The sequence below is a fragment of the Eumetopias jubatus genome, unplaced genomic scaffold (assembly GCF_037043125.1).
Source record: "Eumetopias jubatus isolate StellerSeaLion01/CBP00866 unplaced genomic scaffold, mEumJub1_p1.0 scaffold_5, whole genome shotgun sequence".
NCBI classification, from domain to species: domain Eukaryota; kingdom Metazoa; phylum Chordata; class Mammalia; order Carnivora; family Otariidae; genus Eumetopias; species Eumetopias jubatus.
The window spans coordinates 123,480,184-123,507,397 of NW_028274811.1; the positions used below are offsets into that span (position 1 = coordinate 123,480,184).

Consider the following 27,214-nt stretch of genomic DNA (forward strand, 5'->3'; position numbering starts at 1 on the left):
CATAGTTTTAAAAGTCAGGATAATAATCTTGGGGTAGGTAGTGACTGAATCTGAAGAGGGAATAAGGACGCTTTAAGGAGGCCGATGTTTTCTTCATCTGGTGCTAGTTACAGGAATGGGCTTAGTGGGAGAAAATGCACCAAACCTTACATTCATGACTTGTGCACTGTTTTATATATATGCTATACCTCAATTTAAAAGTTCAGAAATTCAATTTGCACATTAAAAAAATCTCTCAAATTGGGCGCCTGGGTGGCTCAGTCTGGTCTGCCTTCAGCTCAGGTCATGATCGGGGGTCCTGGCATTGAGGCTGCATCTGGCTCCCTGCTCACTGGGGAGCCTGCTCCCTCTCCCCTTGCTCCTCCCCACCTGCTCATGCTCTTTCTCTCACTCTCTCTCTGTCTCTCTCTCTGTCAAATAAATAAAATCTTAAAATAAAAAAATTACTCATATATTCCTTGGTGATGAGTTTGAAGAACTAAATTCTCAAACAGCATACCCAATAAAGATACAGAGAAATTAAATTAATTTTAACTTGTTACAGGAAGAATGTGTTTTATAATAAGGTCTCTTTTTTTCCTTCTTCTTTTCCTCCTTTTTTTTATTAGCGAATTTTAGCACCCTATACTGATTTTCACTACAGACACAGTCCAGATACAGCTGAAGGACAACTCAAGTAAGTACCATTTGTTCCTAGTAATTTTATAAGGAAGTGTGTATGTTGCTGTTAAAGCTTTTAGATTTGCCTGATTGCATGTAGAGTCAGAGCAATGTGAGTTTAAGTAAATTTCCTATTTCATAGTTATGTTGTAGTTCTCATAATTAGCTGTGGTTTAAAAAATTAAAAATAAGTTACGAGAAATTGAAAGACTCAGAATTAATCTCTTATTTAAAATAATGTAAGATAGGCTGCAGTAGAAACCTAGATCTTTATTTTCCTATTGTATGTATTTTTAGCATAATTACATTGAGAGACTAAAAGAGTGAAATAACAACAGGGAGTAGAATAAAGAGCTGCCTTAAACTGAGTAAGCAGAAAGATATATACTGTAGAATTTTGAAGGTTAGTGGGGAAATAAAAGGAGATAGGGTAAAGGTTGTTTTCCAGAAATGAAGCAGGGTAATTTTCAGTATCTTTTTGGAGAGAAAAGCACGTGTTCATGAGGTATTCTGGGATAACTATAAATTGATTCAGGGATCAATGTATTGATGTATTATCTGTGAAGATTTTGCAGATGGTGCTATTTACAATAAATTGTGCTGTGAAGTTTTTTTCTAGTAGGATTGTTGGATTGCAGACATAAGCACTTATTTGATAGTATATAATTTAAAATTCTTAAGTTTTAGAATATTGTGAAATGGGGATATTTTTGTTTTTCATTTTTATGGAAAATCGTGGTTTTATATCTTTAATCATTTCTATCACTGTGGACTGATCATACCCTAACATTTCATGACCTGAGCTAAGAAATCAAAATAGGTGTTCTTTATTTTAGATTTCTCAAATCTTACCCCTACTAAGTTGTGGATTGGAATTCTTAGGCCCCTTTCTTGGCTTTCCTGATAACGCTTACTTAACATTCTCCTAGTGATGGGAGAAATGCACTTTCCACTGTTACATGACAAATTACTATGAATGTAGCAGCTTAAAATAACATCAAATTATTAGCTCACAGTTCAGTAGGTCAGAAGTCTGGCATAGCTCTTATCTGGAAGTTCTGATGAAAAATCTATTTCTAAGTTCATTCAGGTTGTTGGCAGAATTTATTTTCTTGCTATTGTAAAACTGAGGCCTCTGACTCCTTGCTGTCATCTGGGGCCTACTCTCAGCTTCCAGAGGCCACCCTCTTTCCTTGGCACGTGGCTCCCTCTGTCTTCAAACAGAACAGAAATTCCTCGAATCCTTCGCTTTGAATCTCTCTTTCTCTGCCACTAGCTAGTGAAAGCTCCAATTAGATCAAGCCTACCAGATGATCTCCCTGTCTTTTAAGGTCTGCCAGGCTATATAACATTAAATTAGTCACAATCATGGCAGTGATACCATATTCACAGGATCCAGGGATTAGGGCATGGAATCTTGAGGGGATGGCAGACATTTTTAGAATTCTACCTAGCAGGATGAGTGAGAGATGAGCCTTGGCTATTTTTTAGAGTTGGAGGGGGAAGGTACATTCCACCAAAATCCTTCCTTATCTGTTTGGTTCTGTACTTTATTTTCATTTAGTTCCTGGAGTATGGGTAGTTTCTGGAGCATGGGTACATTACGGCCAGGGAACAAGGGAAAATGGAGATATTTTTTAAAAATACTACAAATTTATTAAATAGGTTAGAGAATGGATTACCAGACAGTTACTGTAAGTTTGTCACTAACATTTTCTTTTCTTTTCTTTTTTTTCCTTTGAGAGAGAGTGAGCATGAGCAGGGGGGAGGGGCAGAGGGAGAGAGAAAGAATCTTAAGCAGGCTCCACGCTCAACCTGGATCCTGATGCGGGGCTCTATCTCATTACCCTAGATCATGACCTGAGCTGAAATCAAGAGTTGGACGCTTAACCGACTGAGCCACCCAGGCACTCCTGTCATTAACATTTTTTTTTTTTTTAAGATTTATTCCTTTATTTGAGAGAGAGAGAGAGAGGCAGAGAGTACAAGCAGGGGGAGAGGCAGAGAGAGGGAGAGGGAGAAGTAGACTCCCCGCTGAGCTGGGACCCCGATGTGGGGCTCCATCGCAGGACCTGGAGATCATGACCTGAGCCTTAGATGCCCAACCATCTGAGCCACCCAGGTGCCCCTGTCACTAATATTTTTAAGAGAAGGAGCACTGAAAGCTTTATCCCATAGTTGTCTAATTCTCATTTCTTCCACCACCCCACCTCCTCATTTTAGTTTCTCTTATATTCTCACTTATTTGATGCTGTAGAGCTTAGTGTGGCTTGTTAGTGTGTCTTTTTAAGTGTTTCATTTTTCTTTTGCAGACTGATTGCTCACTGTTTTTTAACTTGATTTTCTGTCTTTTTTTTTTTTTTAATCCACCCCCTCTGTTTTTTCTTTCCCAGTTCTCTGGAGTTCTGTATTCTCAGAATTGTTAAGGACTTTATTAGGGAAGACAAAAAGCTAGCACAGAAAAAGACAGTTGAGAGAATGGAGGTGGTTGAGGTGGCATAAATAGTATAAGATTGCTATTAAGTATTGATACTGGCCATAAGCCAGTGGAAAATACTTAATGAATATAAATAGTCTCTTGCTTGATTAATGGTCATAAACTATTGCATAAGAAAGAACAGTGAGATATTTGGATACACAATTAGAAAAAAATAGCTGGTGATATTAATATCTAGTTATTTAATATCGGTGAATATATGGATTGTTGAGCTTGCATGTTAGAAATGCTGAAATAAAAAAAGGAAAGAAAAGAAAAGAAATGCTGAAATAAGTTTGGGGCAAGAATTTTCAAGTAAAGAGAATACATGTGGTAGGGCACCTGGCTGGCTCAGTGAGAAGAGAATGTCATTCTGACTCTTGATCTTGAGGTCATGAGTTCGAGCCCTACATTGGATGTAGAGATTACATACATACATAACAAATAAGCTTTAAAAAAAAAAAAAGTGTACATGTGGTAAAAGTAAGAGGTAATTTTCTTTGCTAAAGGGTAGCCTTTTGACAAGGATGCTTATTTAATAAATAGGGCGGTGCTGTCTGTAGTGCTCAATTAAAGGTGTTAATGAGGTATCTAAGAATAGTTTTCAGAAAGAGCAGGAAAAGTAGAACTAAATTGAAAAGTAGAATTTATAACTTATTTTAAACTATGTTGGGAATTTTAGATTTTTACTTTCTTTTTCTAAGTAATCTCCACATCCAGTGTGGGGCTCGAACTCATAACCCTGAAATCAAGAGGCACATGCTTGGGGCGCCTGGGTGGCTCAGTCGTTAAGCATCTGCCTTCGGCTCAGGTCATGATCCCAGGGTCCTGGGATCAAGCCCCGCATCAGGCTGCCTGCTCAGCGGGAAGCCTGCTTCTCCTCCCACTTCCCCCTGCTTGTGTTTCCCCTCTCACCATGTCTCTGTCAAATAAATAAATAAAATCTTAAAAAAAAAAAAAAAAAAGAGGCACATGCTCTACTGACTGAGCCAGCCAGATGCTCCAAACTATGTTGGGAATTTTAAATTGGGGTGGGGGTCAGTATATAATTGGGTAATTTTCTTTGAGGTAGATCTGACCTTTTTTCTTTTTTTAACATGTTTTATTTCCTGTGTAAATATTTGAATGTTAACTAATGATAGTTTTTTTTCCTGATACAGTAGAGGAATATCTCACTTTTTATTTTCACATTTAATTTCTTTGATCTCTGCCCCTTGCGCGCTCCCGCCAGAGAAGACAGAGAAGCAAGGTTTCTAGCCAGTAAAATGGGAATCATAGCAACATTCCGGTCATGGGCAGGTAAGCTACTCTGTGCTGCTTAATAAGAAAAACTTGGTTATTTTTTCAAATGTTAAATTACTATTGCAGCATCTAATTTAGATGTTAACCTAGTTTTAACTTTGTATGTTATTATTAGAGTGAGGGATTTGTACAAAATTACTAAAATTGACTGTAAGTCAGTGTGCTAGTGATTACCTGGGTGATTAAAAAGTCTTTCTGTGGACATGAGCTTTCCATTTGCCTTGAGTAAATACCCAAATGGAATTGCTGAATCACAAGGTGGATATATGTTTAGTTTTATAAGAAACTGCCAGACTTTTTATCAAAATACTTACATATTTTATTCTCCCATCATCAGTGTTTATAAGTTCCAGTTGCTCTGCATCTTTGCCAGCGTTTCATGTCCTCTTACATTTTAGCCATACTGGTGGGTGTGTGATGGTATCTAATTGTGAATGTTACTTAGATTTACCCAATGACTAATGATACTGAATATTTTGTATGTGTTTATTGGCTGTTCACATATCTTCCTTTGTGACATGATATTAGTGTGCTTTAAATTGTTTGACTTAATTCTTCCACTTAAAATTTCAAAAGACAAATGCCAAGCAGATTTTTTAACTTCATTTTAGGTTAAGAAGGTATTAGGTAAGAGAGACAGAATGTTGTCCTACTCTCTCCAGTATTCTGACCCTGAGACATCAGCAAGCAGGAGTAGTAGGCAGTCAGATTGATGAACTTTTTTGGGTATGCAACAAGCAGAAGAAGGAATTTAAATGGTAAAATTACTGATAATCTCTAGTCAGTAGGGAAATGTTACTTATAACCAAATAATAGCATAATTTTGGAGTTATCTGGAAAAATACCACAGATTTTATATTATGAATACATTGCTGTAGATTTTTTCTTTTGAAATTTAAATCAGTGATTTTTTTTTCTTTTTTATCCTCTTTAGGTATTATTAATTTATGTAAACCTGGCAACTCTGGGATCCAGTCTCTAATTGGAGTACTTTGTATACCAAATATGGAAATAAGGGTAGGCAAAAGTTACTCTAATTGTTTCATTCCCAGACTTTTAACAGAGGAAATTAATTGTAAAAAGTTATTTTAGGTGTTGCTTTTTCCTCATGAATTGTTCATCTGTATCATAGAGCATTGAAAAAAATACATTAATGAATGTATACTACTTAGTTGAACCCTAAGGCTAATACAAATGATTTGAAATAGTGATGTTGTTAGGAAATGCGGCTGAATTAAAAACTGGATTAAAATATGAAATTATGTTTTATTCATTAAAAAATGCAAACAGAAAAGGGCATTCTCGTAAAAGGTTCAAGCAATACAGAAATATATTTAGTAAAAAGTAAATACAGTATTTATGTACCTTATGCCTTCTAACTTAAGTTTTTCTAATATGAGTGGTGGTTTTCATTAAAATTGAGTTGTTAATATTTATATGCTTATTTATTAGATAGAGTCCTAAATTATTAGTGCATAGCAATTTATATTAAACAGCTAAAACAAATTGAAATTGGAGAGAAAAAAATGAACTCTTCAGTGGTTCTTCCTTTTCCACTTAAATGTTTTTGTTTTGTGTTCAAAAAAATACAGTTTGCACTTTTCTTGTTTTTTTATTTGAACCAAACCTGGAGTTGAAAAATATTAAGAAAATACTAGCTAGGAGTACCTTGCTTAAAATGTGAACTGAAACGCCTTTAGACCATGGGAATGGAAAGACATGATTATAGATGGAAGGAACTATAAGCAGGGAACTAAAGGTTGGGGCAATTCACTTGACTCTTTACTTCACAGATGGTGAAAGAACATGGTTTTTGGAGTCTGGCCCACTGAGCTTTGACTCCTGATTTTAGTCTTTATAGCTCCATGACCTTGGGCAAATTACGTTTAACCTGTAAATCTATTTCTCCATATGTACTGCAATGGGGATAATAAGAGGTTAATTGAAAAGATTAAATTGTATATGTAGTAAGCACGCCGTAGTTATCTCTTCTTGAGTATAGGCCTGAGATGGCAAGTTTCTGAAATACGGAGTTCTGTTTTTATCAGGTTTTCTTCTGTGAATAGGACATTTAAAACATCTGTTTTAAATCTTTAAATTTAAAGGAAGATTCATTCCATAAAAATAAATGAAGTGTATTTATTTGCACTTGCAGCGAGGTCTGCTTGAAGTGCTCTATGATATATTTCGTCTTCCTCTACCTGTTGTGACTGAAGAATTCATAGAAGCACTGCTCAGTGTAGGTAAGTACTGAAGCCCATTTGTATCTACTCATATACTGTGATTTTAAGATGGTTTAGCTAATACACAGAATCCCTCAAAGGCAAAGTACTAAACTAAATATTAAATACCATTCTTTTTTTTCAAATTTTATTATGTTAATCACCATACATTACATCATTAGTTTTTGATGTAGTGTTCCATGATTCATTGTTTGCATATAACACCGAGTGCTCCATGCAGTACGCGCCCTCTTTAATACCCATCACCAGGCTAACCCATCCCCCCACCTCCCTTCCCTTTAGAACCCTCAGTTTGTTTCTCAGAGTCCATAGTCTCTCATGGTCTGTCTCTGCCTCTGATTCCCCCCTTCATTTTTCCCTTCCTACTATCTTCTTTTTTTTTTTTTTAACATATAATGTATTATTTGTTTCAGAGGTAGAGGTCTGTGATTCATCAGTCTTAGACAATTCACAGCACTCATCATAGCACATACCCTCCCCAATGTCTGTCACCCAGCCACCCCATCCCTCCTACCTCCTACCACTCCAGCAACCCTCTGTTTGTTTCCTGAGATTAAGAATTCCTCATATCAGTGAGGTCATATAATACATGTCTTTCTCTGATTGAATTATTTCGCTTAGCATAATACCCTTTAGTCCCATCCACGTCGTTGCAAATGGCAAGATTTTGTTTTCTTTGATGGCTGCATACCATTTTCTTACTGCATCATCATAGCATTAAATTAATATAAAAATAAAACCTCATATCATCACCTAGGTATTGCAAATGAGCAGTGAAATTAGTAGAAAAATGGGCAAAGAAAGAAATTAGATTATCTAATTCTCGCTATAATTTTATTTTAGCCAATGACTCCTAAGTCCCAAAATGAAAGATGTTTAGATCTGTGTACATCAGTAAATCATTTATTTTCTGTATGCCTTTTCAGTCCTTTTTTTAAACATTGTTTTAAGATTTATTTATTGTTTTTAGCAGGGACAGGGGCAGTGCAGAGGGAGAGAGAGAATCTCCAGCAGACTCCCCACTAAACCAGGAGCCCCATGTGGGGCTCAGTCCCACAACCCCTAGATCATGACCTGAGCCAAAATCAATGTCGGACACTTAAACCGACTTAGCCACCTAGGCACCCCTCAGTCTATTTTTTAACCAACATTTTACAACATTATTTATAGCCTGACTAGCTGATGGTAACTGATGTGTTTTAGTGATTTCTCATTTTCTTCTAACTACCTAATTTTAACTATTTTAGATCCAGGCAGATTCCAGGACAGTTGGAGGCTTTCAGATGGCTTTGTAGCAGCTGAGGCAAAAACTATTCTTCCTCATCGTGCCAGATCCAGGTAGGATTTAGAGGAATAGTTCAAATTTATTACAATTGCTGTTTTTATGTTAAATTATGTAACATATTGAACAGTATCTAAACTGCTTCTGTACTGTGTTTATTTCTAGGCCAGACCTCATGGATAATTATTTGGCACTGATACTCTCTGCATTTATTCGTAATGGACTTCTAGAGGTAAGATTTATAAACCTTATTTTATTTTTTTAAATTTCTCTGACAAGGTTCTTTCAGAGCAACAAGCATATAGGATCCGTAAATGTGTTCCTACTTACTATTTTGCAACAATAATATTTTCTTTTTATTTTCAAAGGGTTTGGTTGAAGTGATAACAAACAGTGATGACCATATCTCAGTTAGAGCTACCATCCTTTTAGGAGAGCTTTTACATATGGTAAGTTGAGCAACTTCTGATTATGTTTCCTACCATTAATGTTTTAATTTATAAAATAATGTTACTTTGTAGTATCTCAAAAAGTAAATTTGCTTTTTTTGAAAAGTGTTTGTCTTTGCATTGCAAAGAGCCCTTGATGCCTTGTATCTGTCTATACATATATGTACATATAGTATGTGCATGTATATGGTACAGCTAGTTCTATAAATGGAACATGTAAAAACTAAAAAGTACTGAATATTTTTATACTCACTTTTATGTTGACATTTTGAGTCTTATAAATCTTAATGTATCTCAGACCTGCCTAATAAGCAAGAAATTACAAAACTAGATATTTAGTCAGGTAGCAGTGGAATTGATATGGCAATCAGTGCCTGAATTTTAGAAAACTGTGAAAAAAAGTGGAAGTTTAACTCCCTTGTTTGAAAACATTCTCTGCAAACTTGTGAGTTGAGGTTTAGAAGGTGAGTTCTTTTTGTTTTGTTTTTTTCATTTTGGGGGGGTTTGCCTTGATTTTATGACATCAGTAACTTCTGGAAACAAGGAGCTAGGAAAGTGATCCGACCATTCTCTACTCCCAACAAATCAAGCAATGGGAGAACTGATTGTTTGCAAGATAGAATTCCTATTTATTTCTAAGTTACCTGTTCATTAATAGAATACTAAATAAAAACCATTTTAACTGATTAAGGAAGAAGTAACCTTGTGACAGATCTTTTAAAATTATTTTATGATTTTCTCTTACTGGCAGAGTACTTTTTGTTGTTTCAACCTCCCCACCCCTACTATTTTTTTTTTTTCCCAAATAACAGCTGGTCTCAGTGAGGTAAAGAGAATTAAACAGAGTTTAATGGTAACTGTCTTGTTTACCAACGAATTGTTTAGCCACATCCTCTGTTCTCCTTCAGTCCATCCATGGAAGAATTAAGTAATACTGCAGATTTTTTTTTTTTTTTTAAGATTTTATTTACTTGGTCAGAGAGAGAAAGAGGGTACAAGGAGGGGGAGGGGCACACGGAGGGAGAAGCAGGCTCCCCAGTGAGCAAAGAGCCCAATGCAGGACTTGATCCCAGGACCATAGGATCATGATCCGAGTCAAAGGCAGACAGATGCTTAACCGACTGAGCCACCCAGGCATCCCTTCAGATCTGATTTTTTTTTTAATGAATTAATTTTTTTTAAGATTTTTATTGTCAGAGCGCACGCGTGCGTGCAAGCACAAGCAAAGGGAGAAACAGGCTCTCTGCCGAGCGAGGAGCCCAATACGGGACTCAATTCTAGGACCCTGGCATCACGACCTGAACTGAATGTAGATGTTTAACCAACTGAGCCATCCAGGCGTCCCTTTTATTTTAATTCTTGATATATCATTTCCTGTAAGATTATCAATATCTAGAATTATTTGCTCTTTATGAAGTAATCTTTTTTATAAATTTAATTTTTTCCTTCCTCCATGACCAGAATTCTTTATTCCCTTGAAATATAAAAGCTGGTCATTTTGAGTATAGTGGTAGTAGTTCATTGCTTATTATGCTTTCATTTTCTGGCTTCCACACATTAATTAATTTACTTATCTTCATTGGTAGAAAGCAGATTGAGTGGTGGATTTTGCTTGGAAAGCAGGATTAATGTAACATAGCACTGGATCTAAGTTTTGATATGTAATCCTTTCAGATCATTTAAGAATTGAGTTTAATTGTAATTAAATTTTAAGTTACCACTTAAATTATAATTTTTGTTATAATAAAAGACCTGTAAAATTCAGAGTTTTAATTAATGTGAGTCTGTATCTTCATTCTTTCTCATCCTTATTGAAAGTAGGTAAGATAAATTATAATAAGTAAGTTTGTATTGGAAAGTGAATCATTAAGTTCATTTCATGAGTAAAACCGTTAATATTTTATCTATGGATAATCTATAACAAAATATTTCTATTTGTCAACTCTTAAAAAATACTATGTTTCATTTTAGGCAAATACAATTCTTCCTCATTCACATAGTCATCATTTACACTGCCTACCAACCCTAATGAATATGGCTGCGTCTTTTGATATTCCCAAGGAAAAGAGACTGTAAGTATCAGAGCTCTAGCAAAGACTGTACCTGGTATATTTAATACCCATTTTGATGACCTTCTCTTCTTTTTAAAATTCTGTGTGTGTGTGTGTGTGTGTGTGTGTGTGTGTCTAGATAAAGCTTGGAAATTCTTTTTTTTTTTTTTGGAAATTCTTTTGGAATGCCTTACAGAGGAGAGGAAAATTGATAGTATTATTTAATATAGGCTACAGAGTATTATAGCTTAGAAAAATCAAGGTTTTTTTTAGCATTTTTCTGGACAAGGACATAAACTTTCTACCACATCATTAAAAATGTTTGAGAATTTTTTGGACTATTTTATGTTTTGAGTAGCAGCTCAGGCTTTTTAATGTCTAAACTATTTCAAGTTAATAAAGCACAAAGTAGCAATGTATTCTTTTGTATGTGTGATTAAAAATTTTAGAATTTAGTAACCCATACTATAGGCATTGAAGTAAGCTAACCTCTTAAATGTGAAGGAGATATTGCAAACAGAATTTATAAACAAAGGTATGATAATACAGCTGTAGCTCTGCTGAAATTTCAGTACTAATAATAAAATATAATTTACAAGGTAAAGATGGAGAAGCTTGATTAGAAAACCCTAATAGGAATCTTTTTCATTTGGTTAAGATTATGTCTAAGCCAGGGGTGTTTTTTTCTTTTCCTTCCTTCCTTCCTTTTTTTTTTTTTCTTTTTTTAATTTACCTATTATGATCAAAGAAATCCATATTTGGACTTTTTTTTGGTAATATTAGTGAAATGTAGTTCATTAGCTATTCAGAATTTGAATTTTTATTGACAGGTATACATTTCTTAAAAGTTTAGTTAGCTTTATTAATTCAGAAGTACACATATGGCCTCACTGTAAGTAAATAATATTCTATTAATTCTAACTCTGCCATTAAATATACTATTATTTAATAGAATGAATTTGTATTATAAACTAAGAGTTACTAGGGATTATCTCGGTTCTAACTCTAGGCTTCCATTAGTAATGATAGCTTTCAGCTTTTTTTGTTTTTTTAAAGTTTATTTATTTAAGCAGCCTATCTCTGTATTCAGTGTGGGGCTCAAACTGACAACCCTGCGATCAAGAGCTGCATGCCCTACTGACTAAGCCAGCCAGGGTCCCCTTTCAGTTTTTATTTTAGTAGTTTCATGATGGAAAAGTAGATTTCCCAAAGCCTGGTAGACCTAACCTCTCTGGGTCAGATTATGGCCATGAATTTCAGGGTTCATCAAGATTTCAAATTTACCTTCAAAATTTCAGCAATAATAGTCTTATAATGGTTTTTTGGTTTTGTTTTTTTAGCTCAGCAAGCTCTCTCTACTTTCAGTACTTGCCAATCTGAGAGCATCTCAAGGTTTTAAAATTTTAAATCTGATTTGTTTTTACCAGAAGTTCTGGAGTTGAGACTTGATTGCTACCAGATTGTTGAAAACTGTGCTTTTATGGACCACAAACAAGGAATTAAAAATAAGTTTTAAAAGGATACCATTAACAGTTGCAGATCAATGGGGGAAAGTAGAGAATGTACAAATTGATACTGGAATCAGTTATCCACATGGTGGGGGGGAAATGAAATACGCCAGCCTTATACCATAAACAAAAATCGGTTTTGGCTGGTTTAAGGATTTAAATATGAGAAGCAAGTTTTTAAACTTCTATAAGAAAATAGAGAAAACTAGGTTTCTGACTTCCTGGGAGTTCTTAAAACCAGTATACAAAAAGTGCCCACCACCACAGAAAACAAGATTAGTAAATACATATTTAGTTGGGTCTACATAATTAGTGTTTCTTCATACAAATCAACAGTGTTCTTGATTGTTTTTCCTTTGTGGTTCCAAATTTGATTAAATAACTTACTTTTAGTAACAATCTCTAGCCTTGAATTTATATATTTTACTGGAGTAATTTACCGAAGTGCTCTCTTTAAAATTATGCTAACTTTGCTACAGAATTAATTCAATTTTTTTTAATTAGGCGAGCCAGTGCAGCCTTGAATTGTTTAAAACGCTTCCATGAAATGAAGAAACGAGGACCTAAACCTTACAGCCTTCATTTAGATCACATTATTCAGAAAGCAATTGCAACCCACCAGAAACGGGATCAGTATCTCCGAGTTCAGAAAGATATATTTGTTCTTAAGGTACTGACATGAAACGTCGCAATTTTTAACTTAGTTTCCTAATTTTTAACTGATGGATTTTAATATGCATCTACTTGCTTGAGTTAGTTTTATTCATGCTTACGGATTTTCAAATGGCTTTCTAGTTTTATAATGACTAGGCAGTTTAGAGCTATGTTTTTATAACTTGTTAAAGTTAAAAAGCCTCGCTAATTCATCCTCAAATGAAAAATCTTTCTTTGTATTTTTAAAATTTGAACTTAGTTTTCTGAATGTGAAGATAATTTGCCTTAATTTTCCGTATTACTTTCTCATGATTTTAGGATACAGAGGAAGCTCTTTTAATGAACCTTAGAGATAGCCAAGTCCTTCAACATAAAGAGAATCTTGAATGGAATTGGAATCTTATAGGGACCATTCTTAAGGTATGACAAGATACTTCTTGGCTATGGCTTCATTTTATTATTCATTGTAATTCATCATAATTATATTTTGGGAATTGATAAATACATATATGATATAACATATTATGTTTTTCTAGTGGCCAAATGTAAATCTAAGAAACTATAAAGATGAACAGTTGCACAGGTACGTAACAACTGTTTTGCATTTAAATTGAAAGAACTTAGATTTGAGTTGTATTATGCCTAATACCTGTGAAAAGTAATAATTGGTATTTTAAAGATACATACATACATTTTAATAGTATTCAGTAGGTACATGTATATATTTTTGTGTATACTCTTATAACCTAAAAGCATCAGCTAATTCTTTTCCTAGTTATTTATATTCTGGTTTTAGTTTGGAACAAATGAGGTACTTCAGATAAAAGTTTCTCAAATTGGGGTAATGTCAACCATGTTGTAATCTTAGCCCTAAGGTATGAGGATGACATAATAAGGACATAAGTGTTTCCCTCCCAAAATGATGGCCATTTTTACTATTCTACTTCTACTTGCATTTACATCTGACTTTGGAGGGTTAGCCATTTTTCCTCCTCTTTACATTCCCCTTAACCAAGTTGATGTTCTCCATACCTTTCATAAAACATACTAACGTTCATGGCATACACAGTACTTCAAGCTACTGTGCAGTTCTCTAGTACCCCAGTGCATTTTTCCTCATCCTGAGTTTAGACTAATCCACTACCAGTACTGATCTCATTCAGTAAGAGGGCCTTCATGTTTCTGAAAAATTTATGTCCTTAACATTATTATTTGGTTGTATTCACCTACTCATGGTATTTAACTTAGTATCTGTATTAAGTTTATACGGAATATATATAAACTTAAATTGGAATAAAGAAGCATAGCATCAACTTTTCATACTGCTTGAGAACAGAGATGAAGTCTCATTCAACTTTGTTTCTCCATATCCTGGAATTGGCACCATTATTGGATTGGATTGTAGTGCATGAAATGAAACTGAACTAAGTTAAATGGAAGTTTAGCCCATAATGTTGAAAACTATAACACTGAAATATAAATTATGTTCATTGGTCATGAATTCAGTTCCCTAAATTTTACCTGCAGCTTTTGTGCTTGGCTCTTTGCCTAATTGTGAAAAACGGACAGAATTGTAGTATGATTTATTTTGCTTTCATTTATCCAGTATAGGATTGTTGTATAGAGTCATGGGACAAAGATTATCACAAAATACAGTAAAAGAAAATTTATGTTCTGGTGTTGTCTCATATTTATCCAAGCTTATCTTCTGGCCATGTTGTATATCTGCATTTTTCCAGCTAGTATCTTTGTTCTCTACTATTTCTTTCAGGCATCTCACCATAAAATTCTTATTTCACAAGATATTCTTGACAATTAAGGTGTTTTTTTGGTTGGTTTTTGGTATTTTGTTGTTTTTGCATGCACGCGCGCGCGCGTGCGTGTGTGTGTGTGTGTGTGTGTGTGTATGTGTATGTAATGTACCAGATGTGTTTATTCCTCGCCATTTACCTCAATGGCTTAAACCAAAACATTCAAAACCATATTATATATCTTAAGCTATGGTTAAGATTTTAAAGTAATTTTGGTTTCTTACTTTGTTGCTAATTTTATTTTGCTCTTAGGTTTGTACGAAGACTACTTTACTTTTACAAGCCCAGCAGTAAATTATATGCCAACCTGGATCTGGATTTTGCCAAGTCCAAGCAGCTCACGGTTGTGGGTTGCCAATTTACAGAATTTCTTCTTGAGTCTGAAGAGGTAATAAGCACTTTGAATATTTTCCAGAGCAAATGTTTCTCATTAAACTTGCCCCCTTCCTTTTATTTCTGAGTATGCATGGTTGTATTTAGAAACATAGGGAGTGAGCCCAGACCTAGATTTGAATCCTAACTCTTGTCACTAGCTAGTTATGTGACTTTGGACAACGTATGTGCCTTAGAGAAGACCTGGTTTTCTCTTTGTAAAATGGAAGATAATACAATCTTCATGAAGCATTGTGTTGAATGAGATTTAAAAGAACATACTCAGTGATTGGTATCTGTTATTAGTAACTTCATCATTATCATTACGTTTTTTGGATTTGATTAAAGTTAATTTTCTGATTATAGTCACTAAGTGCTTTTCCAGTAATATTACAATGTATTTGCTTTTAGGATGGGCAAGGATACTTAGAAGATCTAGTAAAAGATATTGTTCAGTGGCTCAATGCCTCATCTGGAATGAAACCTGAAAGAAGTCTTCAAAATAATGGTTTATTGACTACCCTTAGTCAACACTACTTTTTATTTATTGGAACACTTTCTTGCCACCCTCATGGAGTCAAAATGCTGGAAAAATGCAGCGTATTTCAATGGTAAGTATCCCTAGGTTGTCTCAGTATATTCCTGAACTTTATTTTTTAATGTAGTCTGAAATGGTATGCTTTTTATTCTGTGTACATGTATTTGGTAAATTTTATTAAAATACAAAAAAATTAGAGTTATTTTGATGGCTTTGTGACTCTTTTTTATGTGATGTTTGTCATTAAATGCTTTCTTTTAGAAATGCTTGTTTATATTTTCATCCTTTTTTTTTTTTTCTTTTTTCTTTTTAGTCTCCTTAATCTCTGTTCCTTGAAAAATCAAGATCACTTACTGAAACTGACCGTTTCTAGCTTGGACTATAGCAGAGATGGATTGGCGAGAGTCATCCTTTCCAAAATCCTTACTGCAGCCACTGATGTGAGTATAACATCGACAAAACTATATTTTTTATAGCCAGTTAGTTCAATACTTCATAAAATTTAGCGAAGCAAAATTAATTATTAATTCTAAGAATATGGGATGGAATTTGAGTTTACTCTAAAACAGTAGTTCTTCCGTGGGGCGCCTGGTGGTTCAGTGGGTTAAGCATCTGCCTTCGGCTCAGGTCATGATCCCAGGGTCCTGGGATCGAACCCTGCATCAGGCAGGCTCCCTGCTCAGTGGGAGGCCTGCTTCTCCCTCTCCCTCTGCTGCTCCCCCTGCCTGTGCTCTCCTGCTCTCTCTCTCTGTCAAATAAATAAAATCTTTTAAAAAAATAAAAATAAAAGAGTAGTTCCTCCAAGGGAACTGTGTACAGTACCCATATCTTTCTATAAAGGGGAAGAAGCAGCTAGATTGAAACAAATAATTTATTTACTAGTACTAAGAAAATATATCAGGGACTAGACCCTCAATTACAATTTTTCTGCCATTTTTAAGTAGCAAAACTGTCCCCCAAAAAAGTCCAAATAGGTTATCCATGAAGTTTGGGGTTTTTTGGTTTGTTCTTATATTTTCATTTATCTTTGTAGGCCTGCAGGCTGTATGCAACAAAACATTTAAGAGTATTATTGAGAGCTAATGTTGAATTCTTCAATAATTGGGGAATTGAATTACTGGTGACCCAGCTACATGATAAAAACAAAACTATTTCTTCTGAAGCTCTTGATATTCTTGATGAAGCATGTGAAGACAAGGTGAAGGTTTATTGTTTTATAATAAAATACTTAGACATGAATTTTTATTTAAGTATTTTATTAAATTAATTTTAATTATTAAAGTACTCAATTTTAATAGAAAATTATGTGGAATTATAATGTACTTAATGCAGATGTTTTGGAAACAATTTACTTTCATTTTGCAATTGTTAATTTGCCCTAATAATTACCTTTTTCAGGCCAATCTTCATGCTCTTATTCAGATGAAGCCAGCTTTATCCCACCTTGGAGACAAGGGTTTACTTCTCCTTCTGAGGTAAACGTTAAGTAAATTTTTCTTATACTTATGTTTTTTGTTGTGTTCTCTTTAGAAGTGTGTTTTAAAGTTGGATTCAAATCCAAATAGGAAACACTTTAAAGAGTTTAGCATTAACTTCTGAAAGAGGTCTATTTTAGAATCTTAGATATCCTTCAATACTGAAACTCATTGTTTTCCTTAATGTTGTTTCATTGTTTTTCATTGTTTTCCTTAATGTTTGCTTTACATTTCTGTGTGTCCTTATGATTTTCATGACATTTTCTTTACTGTGATTGGATTCATGTGCTTTTGCAAGATTATGAAAATTTATTTGCATTTGAAATTACAGTAAATAATAATAGTCGACCTTTTACTCTCAGGAAGAAGCTATTCCTAAAGTCTTTTAGCTCTTTAAACATAGTATTGCTTAAGATAGTTTAACTCCTTAAACAGTTGTAGTCAGACTCTGTTAAACTATTGTTTGTTTTCATTTACAGATTTCTTTCCATTCCAAAAGGATTTTCCTATCTGAATGAAAGGGGTTATGTAGCAAAACAATTGGAAAAATGGCACAAGGTAACTTTCTGTTGAGTAAGCTTCAATTTATGTTTTTATCTTAGGAAATAGATCTATGAATTTGGAGGATTTTTTATATCGAAGTCTTGAAGCTAAAGAGGTCAAATACTTAAACATTCATATGAAGTCAAGTCTTAAATTCTATGTAATTATTTATGTTTATATTTATCCATTTTTTAAACCACATTTTAGAGCAAACTGTTGATTTTGTGTATATTCTATTGCAATTTTGCTTTCAGTTTAATTGATACAATCTACCGGTATAATTTATTAACCCTATTTACTATCATTTCTTTTATTCTTATTCTTGGGTCCCTTATGATAGCCCTTTTAAGCTCTAACTAAAACAATTTTCCTAAATGAAGGAAGATTGTAAAACAATTCTACCAAGCAGATAAAATAATCTAATGAAACTTTATTTTTAGGATGCTACTTGACATAAACCTGAGAACAAACTTCTTGTTATTAGTTAACTTCCTAGCTTTTCTTTAGTTGGTCATCACTGTGATTTTATTTCGTTTGAAGCATTATAAATTGTCAAAGCATCTTAGAGACCCATGGATAATCAATTCTAATGTAAATAATTTTGGGGTTCTTCATCATTTCAATCATTATATTGTCTATACTAAACCATATTTCACAAGAAATTCTCATCTTTTAAAAATACTTTAACTATAAAACATACTTTAGGCAGTGTCTGGGTGGCTCGGTTTGTTAACGTCTGCCTTCAGCTCAGGTCATGATCCTACGGTCCTGGTATCTAGCCCCATGTCTGGCTCCCTGCTTGATGGGGAGCCTGCTTCTCCCTCTGCTGCTCCCCCTGCTTGTGCTTGCTCTCTCTCTCAAATAAAATCTTTAAAAACAAAAACATAATTTAGGCATGAAGTCTTTCAATAATTAATGAATTGGAGAATTGAAATAAGATGTAATAGTTTTATTTCATAAATAGAAGTTACTTAAATAAATGACCATAGTAAAATCGGTCACCTTATTATACAAATTATAGTATTAGGAAGTTGCTTAGCATATCTGGTACAGTACTTTCACATAGTAGGTACAAAATGTAACTGCTATAACAAAGGCATGTGCAGTGTATAAGGAAACACAAAGGAAGGGTTAATGATTATGCCTTAGGGATTAGAATTAGCAAAAGAAATGTTAGGTGTGATCAGGAAAGGATATGATATTTGAAATAGTCTTGAGGAGTAAGTAAGTAAATAAGTTGGAAGAAGGGTATTCAAGGCTGAGGGTGCAGAATAATAAATCTGTATAGATTGTTGGAACTTCAGACTTGTGAAGAAAGTTATATTCCAGTGTAGTTGGGGCTAGGATAAGTGAGGAGTGGCAAGATGAGGCTAGAATGGTAAGTTAGAACTAGATTATAGAAGGCGTTACAAACCACATTATGTCATTAAGGGATTTCAATTTTATCGGACGTGGGGGAATTATAGGTGTTTAAAGACTAGTCATAATCAGAGCTGTGCTTTAGAAACATGACAGGTCAGAGTGTAGGAATGGATATTTGATCATCAAAGGTAAAGCCTAGGAATATTGAGACCGGTTAAGAAGCAAGAATTGATAATGTGAATTTCAGTGGTGCTGAGATTGGATAGGCAGGGACACATTTTCTGGGCATCTTTGAAATAAGATGGACAGGAGGTGTGGACAGATTGGATATAATGAGTGAAGAGTCCATCTTGACTCTTAAAGTTTCTGATCTCATTGACTGAGCATGCAGTGGATCACCATGAAGAGATTGTGATTACAGGGGCGCCTGGGTGGCTCAGTTGGTTAAGCATCTGCCTTCTGTTCGAGTCATGATCCTGGGGTCCTGGGATTGAGCCCCAGAAGCTCCCTGCTCAGTGGGGAGTCTGCTTCTCCTCTCCCTTTGCCCCTCCCCCAACTGATGTTCATGAATGGGTGCTCACTGTATCTCAAATAAATTTTTTAAAATCTTAAAAAAAGAGATTGTGATTACAAAAAGTGGTTTACAGGATGAGGTTAATGAGTTTTGAAAATGTTGAATTGTATTGCTCTGTGGGATGACCAGGTGATGGTATCCAGAAAATATTTGGAATTGTGGATCTGGAGCTCAGATATGTGCTGAAGATCGCAGTTTGGGAGTCCTCAGTATATAATAGTAGTTGAAACCTGAAATGAGTGAGATCACCAGGGAAGATACAAAGAACAAAAAAAGAAAGAAAACTGGAAATTGCTCCCTATAGAACATTCTGGTTTAATGAGGGCAATAGAAGGACAAAGACACTGAGAAAATTGCCAGAGAGAATGGTGTCACTAAAGGATGCTTCAGGAAGGAGAGGCCAGTGATATATATTCGTTAAAAAGGTCACATAAAATGAACAATAGAAAATAAACTGTTGAATTTGACAGTTTGGTCATTGGTGAATTTTGCTAGAGCATTTTCAGTAGAAAGTTACAAACAGATGCTGAATTGTAGTTAAAGTTAGTTAGGCAGTAAATGGAAGGTGTAAAAAAATAAAGACAACATAGTCCTCTCTTTTGAATTAGAGAAAAGGAGAAAGGGAAGAGAACTAACTTACTGATTGTCTACCATTTCAAATCTTACTTCATTGAATCCTCAGGGCAACCCTATGAAATATATTCTGTTATTTCTATTTTGTGAATGAAAATTTGGAGGCTAAGGAGAGTAAGCTTTATCCTAGAGGAGTAATTTATTCTAGGTCACAGAGCTTAAAAATAGCAGAGCAGGCGTGCTTTTTGATTCCAAAGCCCATGCTCACTGTATTCAGTTTCCTTCCAGTAGCTTATGGCATGCCAACATAAACTGAGACTGTCTCTGTTTCAAGGTAATAAAACATCCAGGCCAGTACAATATTAAAAATTCTCACTCATTCAGTTTAAAACTTCACTTGAGCACCCAGGCCTGATATAGACATAGAAACACTACAGTGGAGGGAGGATTCGGTTAATCTCATCACTTTGTGCTCATCTCCTCTCCATTTACTACCTGCCTGCCAGTTTAGGGCTTCTTTAGCTTTGGAGCAGGAAGAGGAAGAGGCATGGGGGCAAGAACAGACTTACTCAGTTGGTACAGTTGTTATCTGGGCTATTTAGCTTTGCGTGTGGCAGATTTCAAATGTTAATTCTTCTACTCGAGGGTTACTTTCATGAGTTTCTCAAAGACCTCACCACTGTGGATCTGTTATTTTCAGTTCCCTTGACTAGGGCAGTGGCTTCTCTGCCTGCCTACTTATATTGCCTCCTAGGTAGGCAGAGGGAGGTAGAGGTCTGCCTCTCAGTTGGGGTTTTCTTACCCCTCCAGATTGGTCCTTTTGGGCAGAATCCTCAAGATAACCCATATTAGAAACTCAGTGCATTTCACAGCTATACAGCATACCCCTGACCTTTGGCTAGTGTTTTCCAAATGAATGCCCCTGGTCAAAAGATTAACCACATGAATATAATTACTCCTGTATAAAGCTCAGAATATCTGCCTTTTTTGCACTAAGATTTTCATATAGAGAGGAGAGTTTGGTAGTAGTATAGTGGTAATAGTAGCAGTAGTAATTATGGTACACTGATAATATTAAAACCTCATATTACTATTACAAAATAAATGTGGAACCTGAAGGTAAAAAGGAAAGTACGTTTTTAGAGGCTTTAAGTAGGGAGTTAAGGGGGCGCCTGGGTGGCTCAGTCGTTAAGCGTCTGCCTTCGGCTCAGGTCATGATCCCAGGGTCCTGGGATCGAGTCCATCGGGCTCCCTGCTCAGCAGGAAGCCTCCTTCTCCCTCTCCCACTGCCCCTGCTTGTGTTCCTGCTCTCGCTGTCCCTCTCTGTCAAATAAATAAATAAAATCTTTAAAAAAAAAAAAAGTAGGGAGTTAAGGTAACTAAACCAAATTCAAGTTGTCTAAAATGGGTTTGAATGAAAAATGTCTCCCTGTGTCCTTAATCTGTCTTTTCTGAAGGTAATTTCTGTAATAGTTTATTTGTGAGCATTCAGAGATGTTCTATCCATCTATATGTACATACTCTTTTTTTTTTTTCTTAGATTTTATTTATTTATTTGACAGAGACAGCAAGAGAGGGAACACAAGCAGAGGGAGTGGGAGAGGGAGAAGCAGGCTTCCCGCAGAGCAGGGAGCCCGATGCGGGGCTCGATCCCAGGAGCCTGGGATCATGACCTGAGCTGAAGGCAGACGCTTAACGACTGAGTCCCTTATATGTACATACTCTCTATTTAAAAATACAAACGAGTTCTATTTTCAAGTGTAGATAAGAATAAGTTTTTCATTTAGCAGTATATCTGAGGGATCTTTTCAGAGCTATACATTTAAATCTAACTTGTTCTTTTTAATGGCTGCAGAGTACATTATGTGAACGTACCTTAATTTTTATAACCACTCCTGTATTGACATTTTTCCAACTTTTTTTGCTTAGTAAACAGTGTTTGCTGGATATTGTTCCATATGTCTTTGCATGCTTGTACATATATTTCTATAGGATAAATTTCTAAAAGTGTAGTTGTTGAGCCAAAAAGTATCTGAAGTAATGGGACGCCTGGGTGGCTCAGTCGTTAAGCATCTGCCTTCGGCTCAGGTCATGGTCCCAGGGTCCTGGGATCGAGCCCTACATCGGGCTCCCTGCTCGGCGGAAAGCCTGCTTCTCCCTCTCCCGCTCCCCCTGCTTGTGTTCCCTCTCTCGCTGTGTCTCTCTCTGTCAAATAAATAAATAAAATCTTAAAAAAAAAAAGTATGTGAAGTAACATTTTTGATACATACTGCCAAATTGCTTTCCAAAGAGGTTCTACCAATTCCTTCTGAACAGTTTAAAATGGAGATCTTTTAGCATTTACCCCAAAGATAGAAATGTAGTGATCTGAAGGGGCACCTGCACCCCAGTGTTTATAGCAGCAATGTCCACAATAACCAAACTATGGAAAGCGCCCAGATATCCATCGACAGATGAATGGATAAAAAAGATCTGGTGTACACACACACACACACACACACACACACGAATATTACACAGCCATCAAAAAACAAAATCTTAAAAAACAAAACAAAATCTTGCCATTTGCAATGATATGGATGGAATTAGAGGGTATGCTAAATGAAATAAGTCAATCAGAGAAAAGATAATTATCATATGATGTCACTGATACGTGAAGTTTAGGAATAAAACAGAGGATCATAAGGGAAGAGAGGAAAAAATAAAATAAGATGAAACCAGAGAGGGAGACAAACCGTAAGAGACTCTTAATCATAGGAACCAAACTGAGGGTTGCTGGAGGGGAAGCAGGTGGAGGGGTGGAGTAACTGGGTGATGGGCGTTAAGGAGGGCATGTGATATAATGAGCAATGGATAGTATATAAGACTGATGAACCACAGGCCTGTACCTCTGAAACCAATAGTACGTTATATGTTAATTAATTGAATTTAAATTAAAAAATGTTAAAAAAATAAAGTGGAGATGTTTTGCAATGAAGATGGCAGTATGACTGACTGACTTTCAGTTTAAAGAATTTAGCTAAAGTTTTTCAAGTTTTAGTTGGAAACATTTTTTACATTTTACGTGATTTAAATCAGTGGGGAGATACTATTTTTTGCCTAAAGGTGCTAAAATGATACAATTCATTTAATTTTCTTTTTTAAATTTCTAGTGAATATGTTTATGGTTTAATATTAAGAGGCTAGTTTTTTGTTTGTATTTAATGGGGAAAGGGATTTAAATAAGATAAAAACAAAACTATTTAACTTATGGACTCTAAAATATTAATTGAAAATGGGGATAAGAGTATAAGCAGGAAGCTTTTGTGTATGATAGAACATTTGCATTTAAAATACCTTGTTCTACCATTTTTAAGAATGTCTTAAATTTTCTGTACAGATGTTCATTTTTCTCTTTTAAGATTTGGTAGGTACCTAACATGTTATGAATTTAGTGAACAATATGATACTGTATACGATTAAAACAGTATTATCTTCCAGGAATATAATTCAAAATATGTTGACTTGATTGAGGAACAACTTAATGAAGCACTTACTACTTATCGAAAGCCAATTGATGGTGATAACTATGTTCGTCGGAGTAACCAAAGGTACAGTCTAGTTAATGGAATAATTTATTAACTTGTCCTCTAATATAAAATTCAAAACCAGTTCATAATCTTTATTTTTTGAAATTTTCTGAGTACTTGGAAATTTTATTCCCTTCACTGACATAAGAAAAAAATCTTAAAGCATATATATTATTGACTGCTCAAGAATTCCAATGGCACTCATAACATGCTGAACACCCTTACTAATATAATTTATACACCTTCCATGCTTTTACCCTAGTCTGTAGTCTGTTTTTCTGGTCTCAGCTCTCTTACCATTACTCACTACTTTGAGGCCAGCTAAACTTATTTTTCTAGAGAAATCCTCACGCTTTTCCGCTTTCATATTTTTATGTATGCCGAGAAATTACATCTTTATCTAGTACTTTATTAGTAGCCCTTGTTTTAATTAGCATATTGTAAATGAGGCAGTAGGTGTATCAATCATCTTTATTATACTAGATTACAGCGTCCTCACGTCTACCTGCCCGTACACCTCTATGGACAACTGGTACACCACAAAACAGGCTGTCATTTGTTGGAAGTACAGGTAAAAACATAATTTACTTGTTTTAAATAGCTACAATTATAGAAAAAAATCTCAATATTGCTAAAGTAGTACCTTTGCAAAAACTTCTCAAAAGCCTTAAAGTTAGCAGCGTAATTGCTTTTAAAGCCCTCTATCTTATAACTGATTTAGGCATTCTGTGTTCGTAATCCTGATGGATCACTGGTTTGCATGCCTTTCCCCGACTTATGTGTCACCTTTTGCATAGCTAATTTGTTACGTAGAGTTTAAGTAAGCCACTTTAAGTCTGAGTTCTGTCCTTTATAGTTTGTTGGGAAGTTCATCTCGTTAGTAGAAACATACGGAAAAACTGAATTTCTTCATTGTTCTTGTTGGGAAGTTAAACTGAACCTGATACAGATTCAGTTATCTTTGGTGAGCAACAGACTGGAAGTATAATTGCTATTTGTTTGTACCTCACTGTTCTCTTAAACTTCATGGAATATAACAGGCTTAGTGTCAAGCAGTTATTCTTTGATTATATGCACACCAAATGTATGGCTTTAAATATGTCTTGCTACTAAGTGTTTTCAATAAATGCAACTTTTTTCTTATTTTAGAAATAGAAGTATTTGCATGTGGGTCTTTTGAACACTAGTAATCTGGCAGTTTAGTTCATTTTTGTATCAGTGTTCATCCCAGGAGCAAAAGTTTTACATAAATGTACTCTATAGTGTCCTATTTTTATATTAAGCCTGTGAAGACTTCTGGAGCACATATCTTTATATTAGTTTTTTTAATTCACTAGTATTATGTTCTATTTAAAAAACTGATAATGTGACTAACATTTTTATAATATTAGGTACTAAGTACTTTGTTAAGCACTTTGTACGTAATGATTAGATCATTACACCTTATGAAACAGATCCGTATTTTAGAGATTGGAAATCAAGACATGGGGGATTAACTAACTTGCTCAAAACCACATAGCTAGAAAGTGCTAACTCCATAATAGGAACTCAGAGCCCCTGCACTAATGCTGCTTAAGAAAATTTACATAAAATTATTTTAGAATTTTAAATATGCAAACATTACTAAATGCAAACCTTAAAAATTGGGTTTTAAGATGCATTTAAAACATACTGTTACTCATGCTTTGGTTTTCTTTTTTTTTTTTCCTCCAGAATATTATTACCGAGCTCTGTCACAATGTTCGTACACCAGATTTGGATAAATGGGAAGAAATTAAAAAACTGAAAGCATCTCTTTGGGCCTTGGTTTGTAATAAACACTTCTATAAGATCTTCATCATTTTTAGATTTTTTAAAAATTTTCCCATTAATAATAATAATCATTTTATTTAGAACTTGTTCTCAGTTTAATATTCTAAGACCAATATTGTTTCTGCCCATTTTAAATATATTTTTAGACTGAAAAATAAATGATTAAGCTATTAGTTTTCTTTCTAAGACAAATGGAGCATTAATTTCTAAAGTTCCATACTTAAGGGTTTTTTTCACATTTTTTTCTCTCTCATAGATGGGGTTAAATTTTTTGATAGCTCTCCAAATTTCTTGAAAGAGTTATTCTTATAAATATATTTGATATTAGTGATTTCTTTTCTTTCAGGGAAATATTGGCTCATCAAATTGGGGTCTCAATTTGCTACAGGAAGAAAATGTGATCCCAGATATACTAAAACTTGCAAAGCAGTGTGAGGTTCTTTCAGTCAGAGGGTATGTTATTTTACTCACAGATCTTTCCAATGTATATATTCTTGTTCACAAATGGCTGTGAGGGAAGAGTTTTTTATGATTCAGTAGTCCATTAGAACTATTAATTCACTGAAAATCCTAATGAGATAAGATTTAAAAAGAAAAGGGTGGGGTGCTCACTTGGCTGGCTCAGTCAGTAGAGCACGCAACTCTTGATCTTGGGGCCATGAGTTCAAGCCCAACATTGGGAGTAGAGTTTACTTAAAAAAAAAAAAAAAAAAAAAAAAAAAAATTTTTTTAGATGCACTAAGTTAAACATCTTAAGGAACGCCTTGCTTAATGTTACCGTTTCATTTTTATCATTATAATGTTGAAGTTTAGTAACTGGTAAACCGTGAGAGTATAGTGTATATGCAGTAGTCCAATAGCCCATATATTCCAGATTTATCCCAGAAAAGTTAATATATGTCATTTTCCCCCTGAGATTGCATTATGTTCTTTTAAACTACTTCTTTGTAACTACTATCTATATTAGGAAGGTGTTCATGTTACTTATGACTTCTGAGTTACCCCTAACTCATTTTAATACATTTTTCCACAAGCTAAACAATTTTTAATGACTTTTAAAGAAAATTTAAATGTACATATAGAAAACTAATATTTTGGTTGCTTTAAGAAATCTTAGTTTGGAATTATAAACTGTCATTACTACATCTTTTACATATAGGACCTGTGTATATGTGCTTGGGCTCATAGCCAAAACCAAACAGGGCTGTGATATTCTGAAATGTCACAGCTGGGATTCTGTAAGGCACAGTCGCAAACATCTGTGGCCAGTGGTTCCAGATGATGTAGAACAACTCTGTAATGAACTCTCATCTATCCCAAGCACCCTGAGTTTGAACTCAGAGTCAACCAGCTCTAGACATAATAGTGAAAGTGAATCTGCACCATCAAGTGAGTATTGTTGACAAGATCATATAAAGTTAGCTGAAATTAGCATTTGTATTTGTATTGTCACAATTTAAATGTATTTGTTACATTCCTAATTTACTTTTATCTGAGATAATTTGGCAATAATGGGGTCTTGGAGAATGTGTTATCTTTTCACAACAGAGAGTAATAGCCGCCAGACTACATTGTTCTCTCTCCTTGCTTTTCTAAATAGACTTTGGAAAAGTCTTACAGAGTTAAAAAATAAGCCATGTGCCAGAAGAACCTATTCCCCTTTTTGCTTATCATAAAATCTAAAAAGTAAATATTTGCTTACCTTCTTCATTTACATACTTTTTCACTCATTTTTCAGATACAGAGATTGTTGAACCAGAATGTATTTATTAAGAGAGATTATATTTACATATTCATTTTTGAGAGAAGAGCTAAATTTTAAAACTAAATATTGAAACTGTTAAAAGATAGAGTATCAAAAATCAATTAAATAAAAAACGGTTTGTGGTTTTAAGCCCTGTGCTAAATATTGTTAGTCGTACAAAACTTAAGACATGGTTCTTTTTAAGAAGATAGTGCA

General features: G+C 34.6%; 1 protein-coding gene across 2 annotated transcripts in view; it reads left to right on the forward strand.

The window, feature by feature from the left end:
- Positions 1 to 27,214, forward strand: part of RICTOR (RPTOR independent companion of MTOR complex 2) — a 120,653-nt gene that overhangs the window by 74,461 nt on the left and 18,978 nt on the right. For both annotated transcript variants that reach the window (XM_028097926.2, XM_028097927.2), the window contains exons 9-30: positions 609 to 676; positions 4,368 to 4,435; positions 5,373 to 5,455; positions 6,594 to 6,681; positions 7,929 to 8,019; positions 8,129 to 8,195; positions 8,332 to 8,412; positions 10,384 to 10,484; positions 12,476 to 12,641; positions 12,944 to 13,045; positions 13,162 to 13,208; positions 14,689 to 14,824; positions 15,220 to 15,419; positions 15,660 to 15,786; positions 16,380 to 16,544; positions 16,745 to 16,821; positions 17,301 to 17,379; positions 23,354 to 23,463; positions 23,926 to 24,013; positions 25,156 to 25,248; positions 25,601 to 25,707; positions 26,414 to 26,643. In XM_028097926.2, coding sequence (XP_027953727.1) covers positions 609 to 676; positions 4,368 to 4,435; positions 5,373 to 5,455; positions 6,594 to 6,681; positions 7,929 to 8,019; positions 8,129 to 8,195; positions 8,332 to 8,412; positions 10,384 to 10,484; positions 12,476 to 12,641; positions 12,944 to 13,045; positions 13,162 to 13,208; positions 14,689 to 14,824; positions 15,220 to 15,419; positions 15,660 to 15,786; positions 16,380 to 16,544; positions 16,745 to 16,821; positions 17,301 to 17,379; positions 23,354 to 23,463; positions 23,926 to 24,013; positions 25,156 to 25,248; positions 25,601 to 25,707; positions 26,414 to 26,643 — 2,374 coding nt within the window. The remainder of the gene's footprint in view (positions 1 to 608; positions 677 to 4,367; positions 4,436 to 5,372; positions 5,456 to 6,593; positions 6,682 to 7,928; positions 8,020 to 8,128; positions 8,196 to 8,331; positions 8,413 to 10,383; positions 10,485 to 12,475; positions 12,642 to 12,943; positions 13,046 to 13,161; positions 13,209 to 14,688; positions 14,825 to 15,219; positions 15,420 to 15,659; positions 15,787 to 16,379; positions 16,545 to 16,744; positions 16,822 to 17,300; positions 17,380 to 23,353; positions 23,464 to 23,925; positions 24,014 to 25,155; positions 25,249 to 25,600; positions 25,708 to 26,413; positions 26,644 to 27,214) is intronic.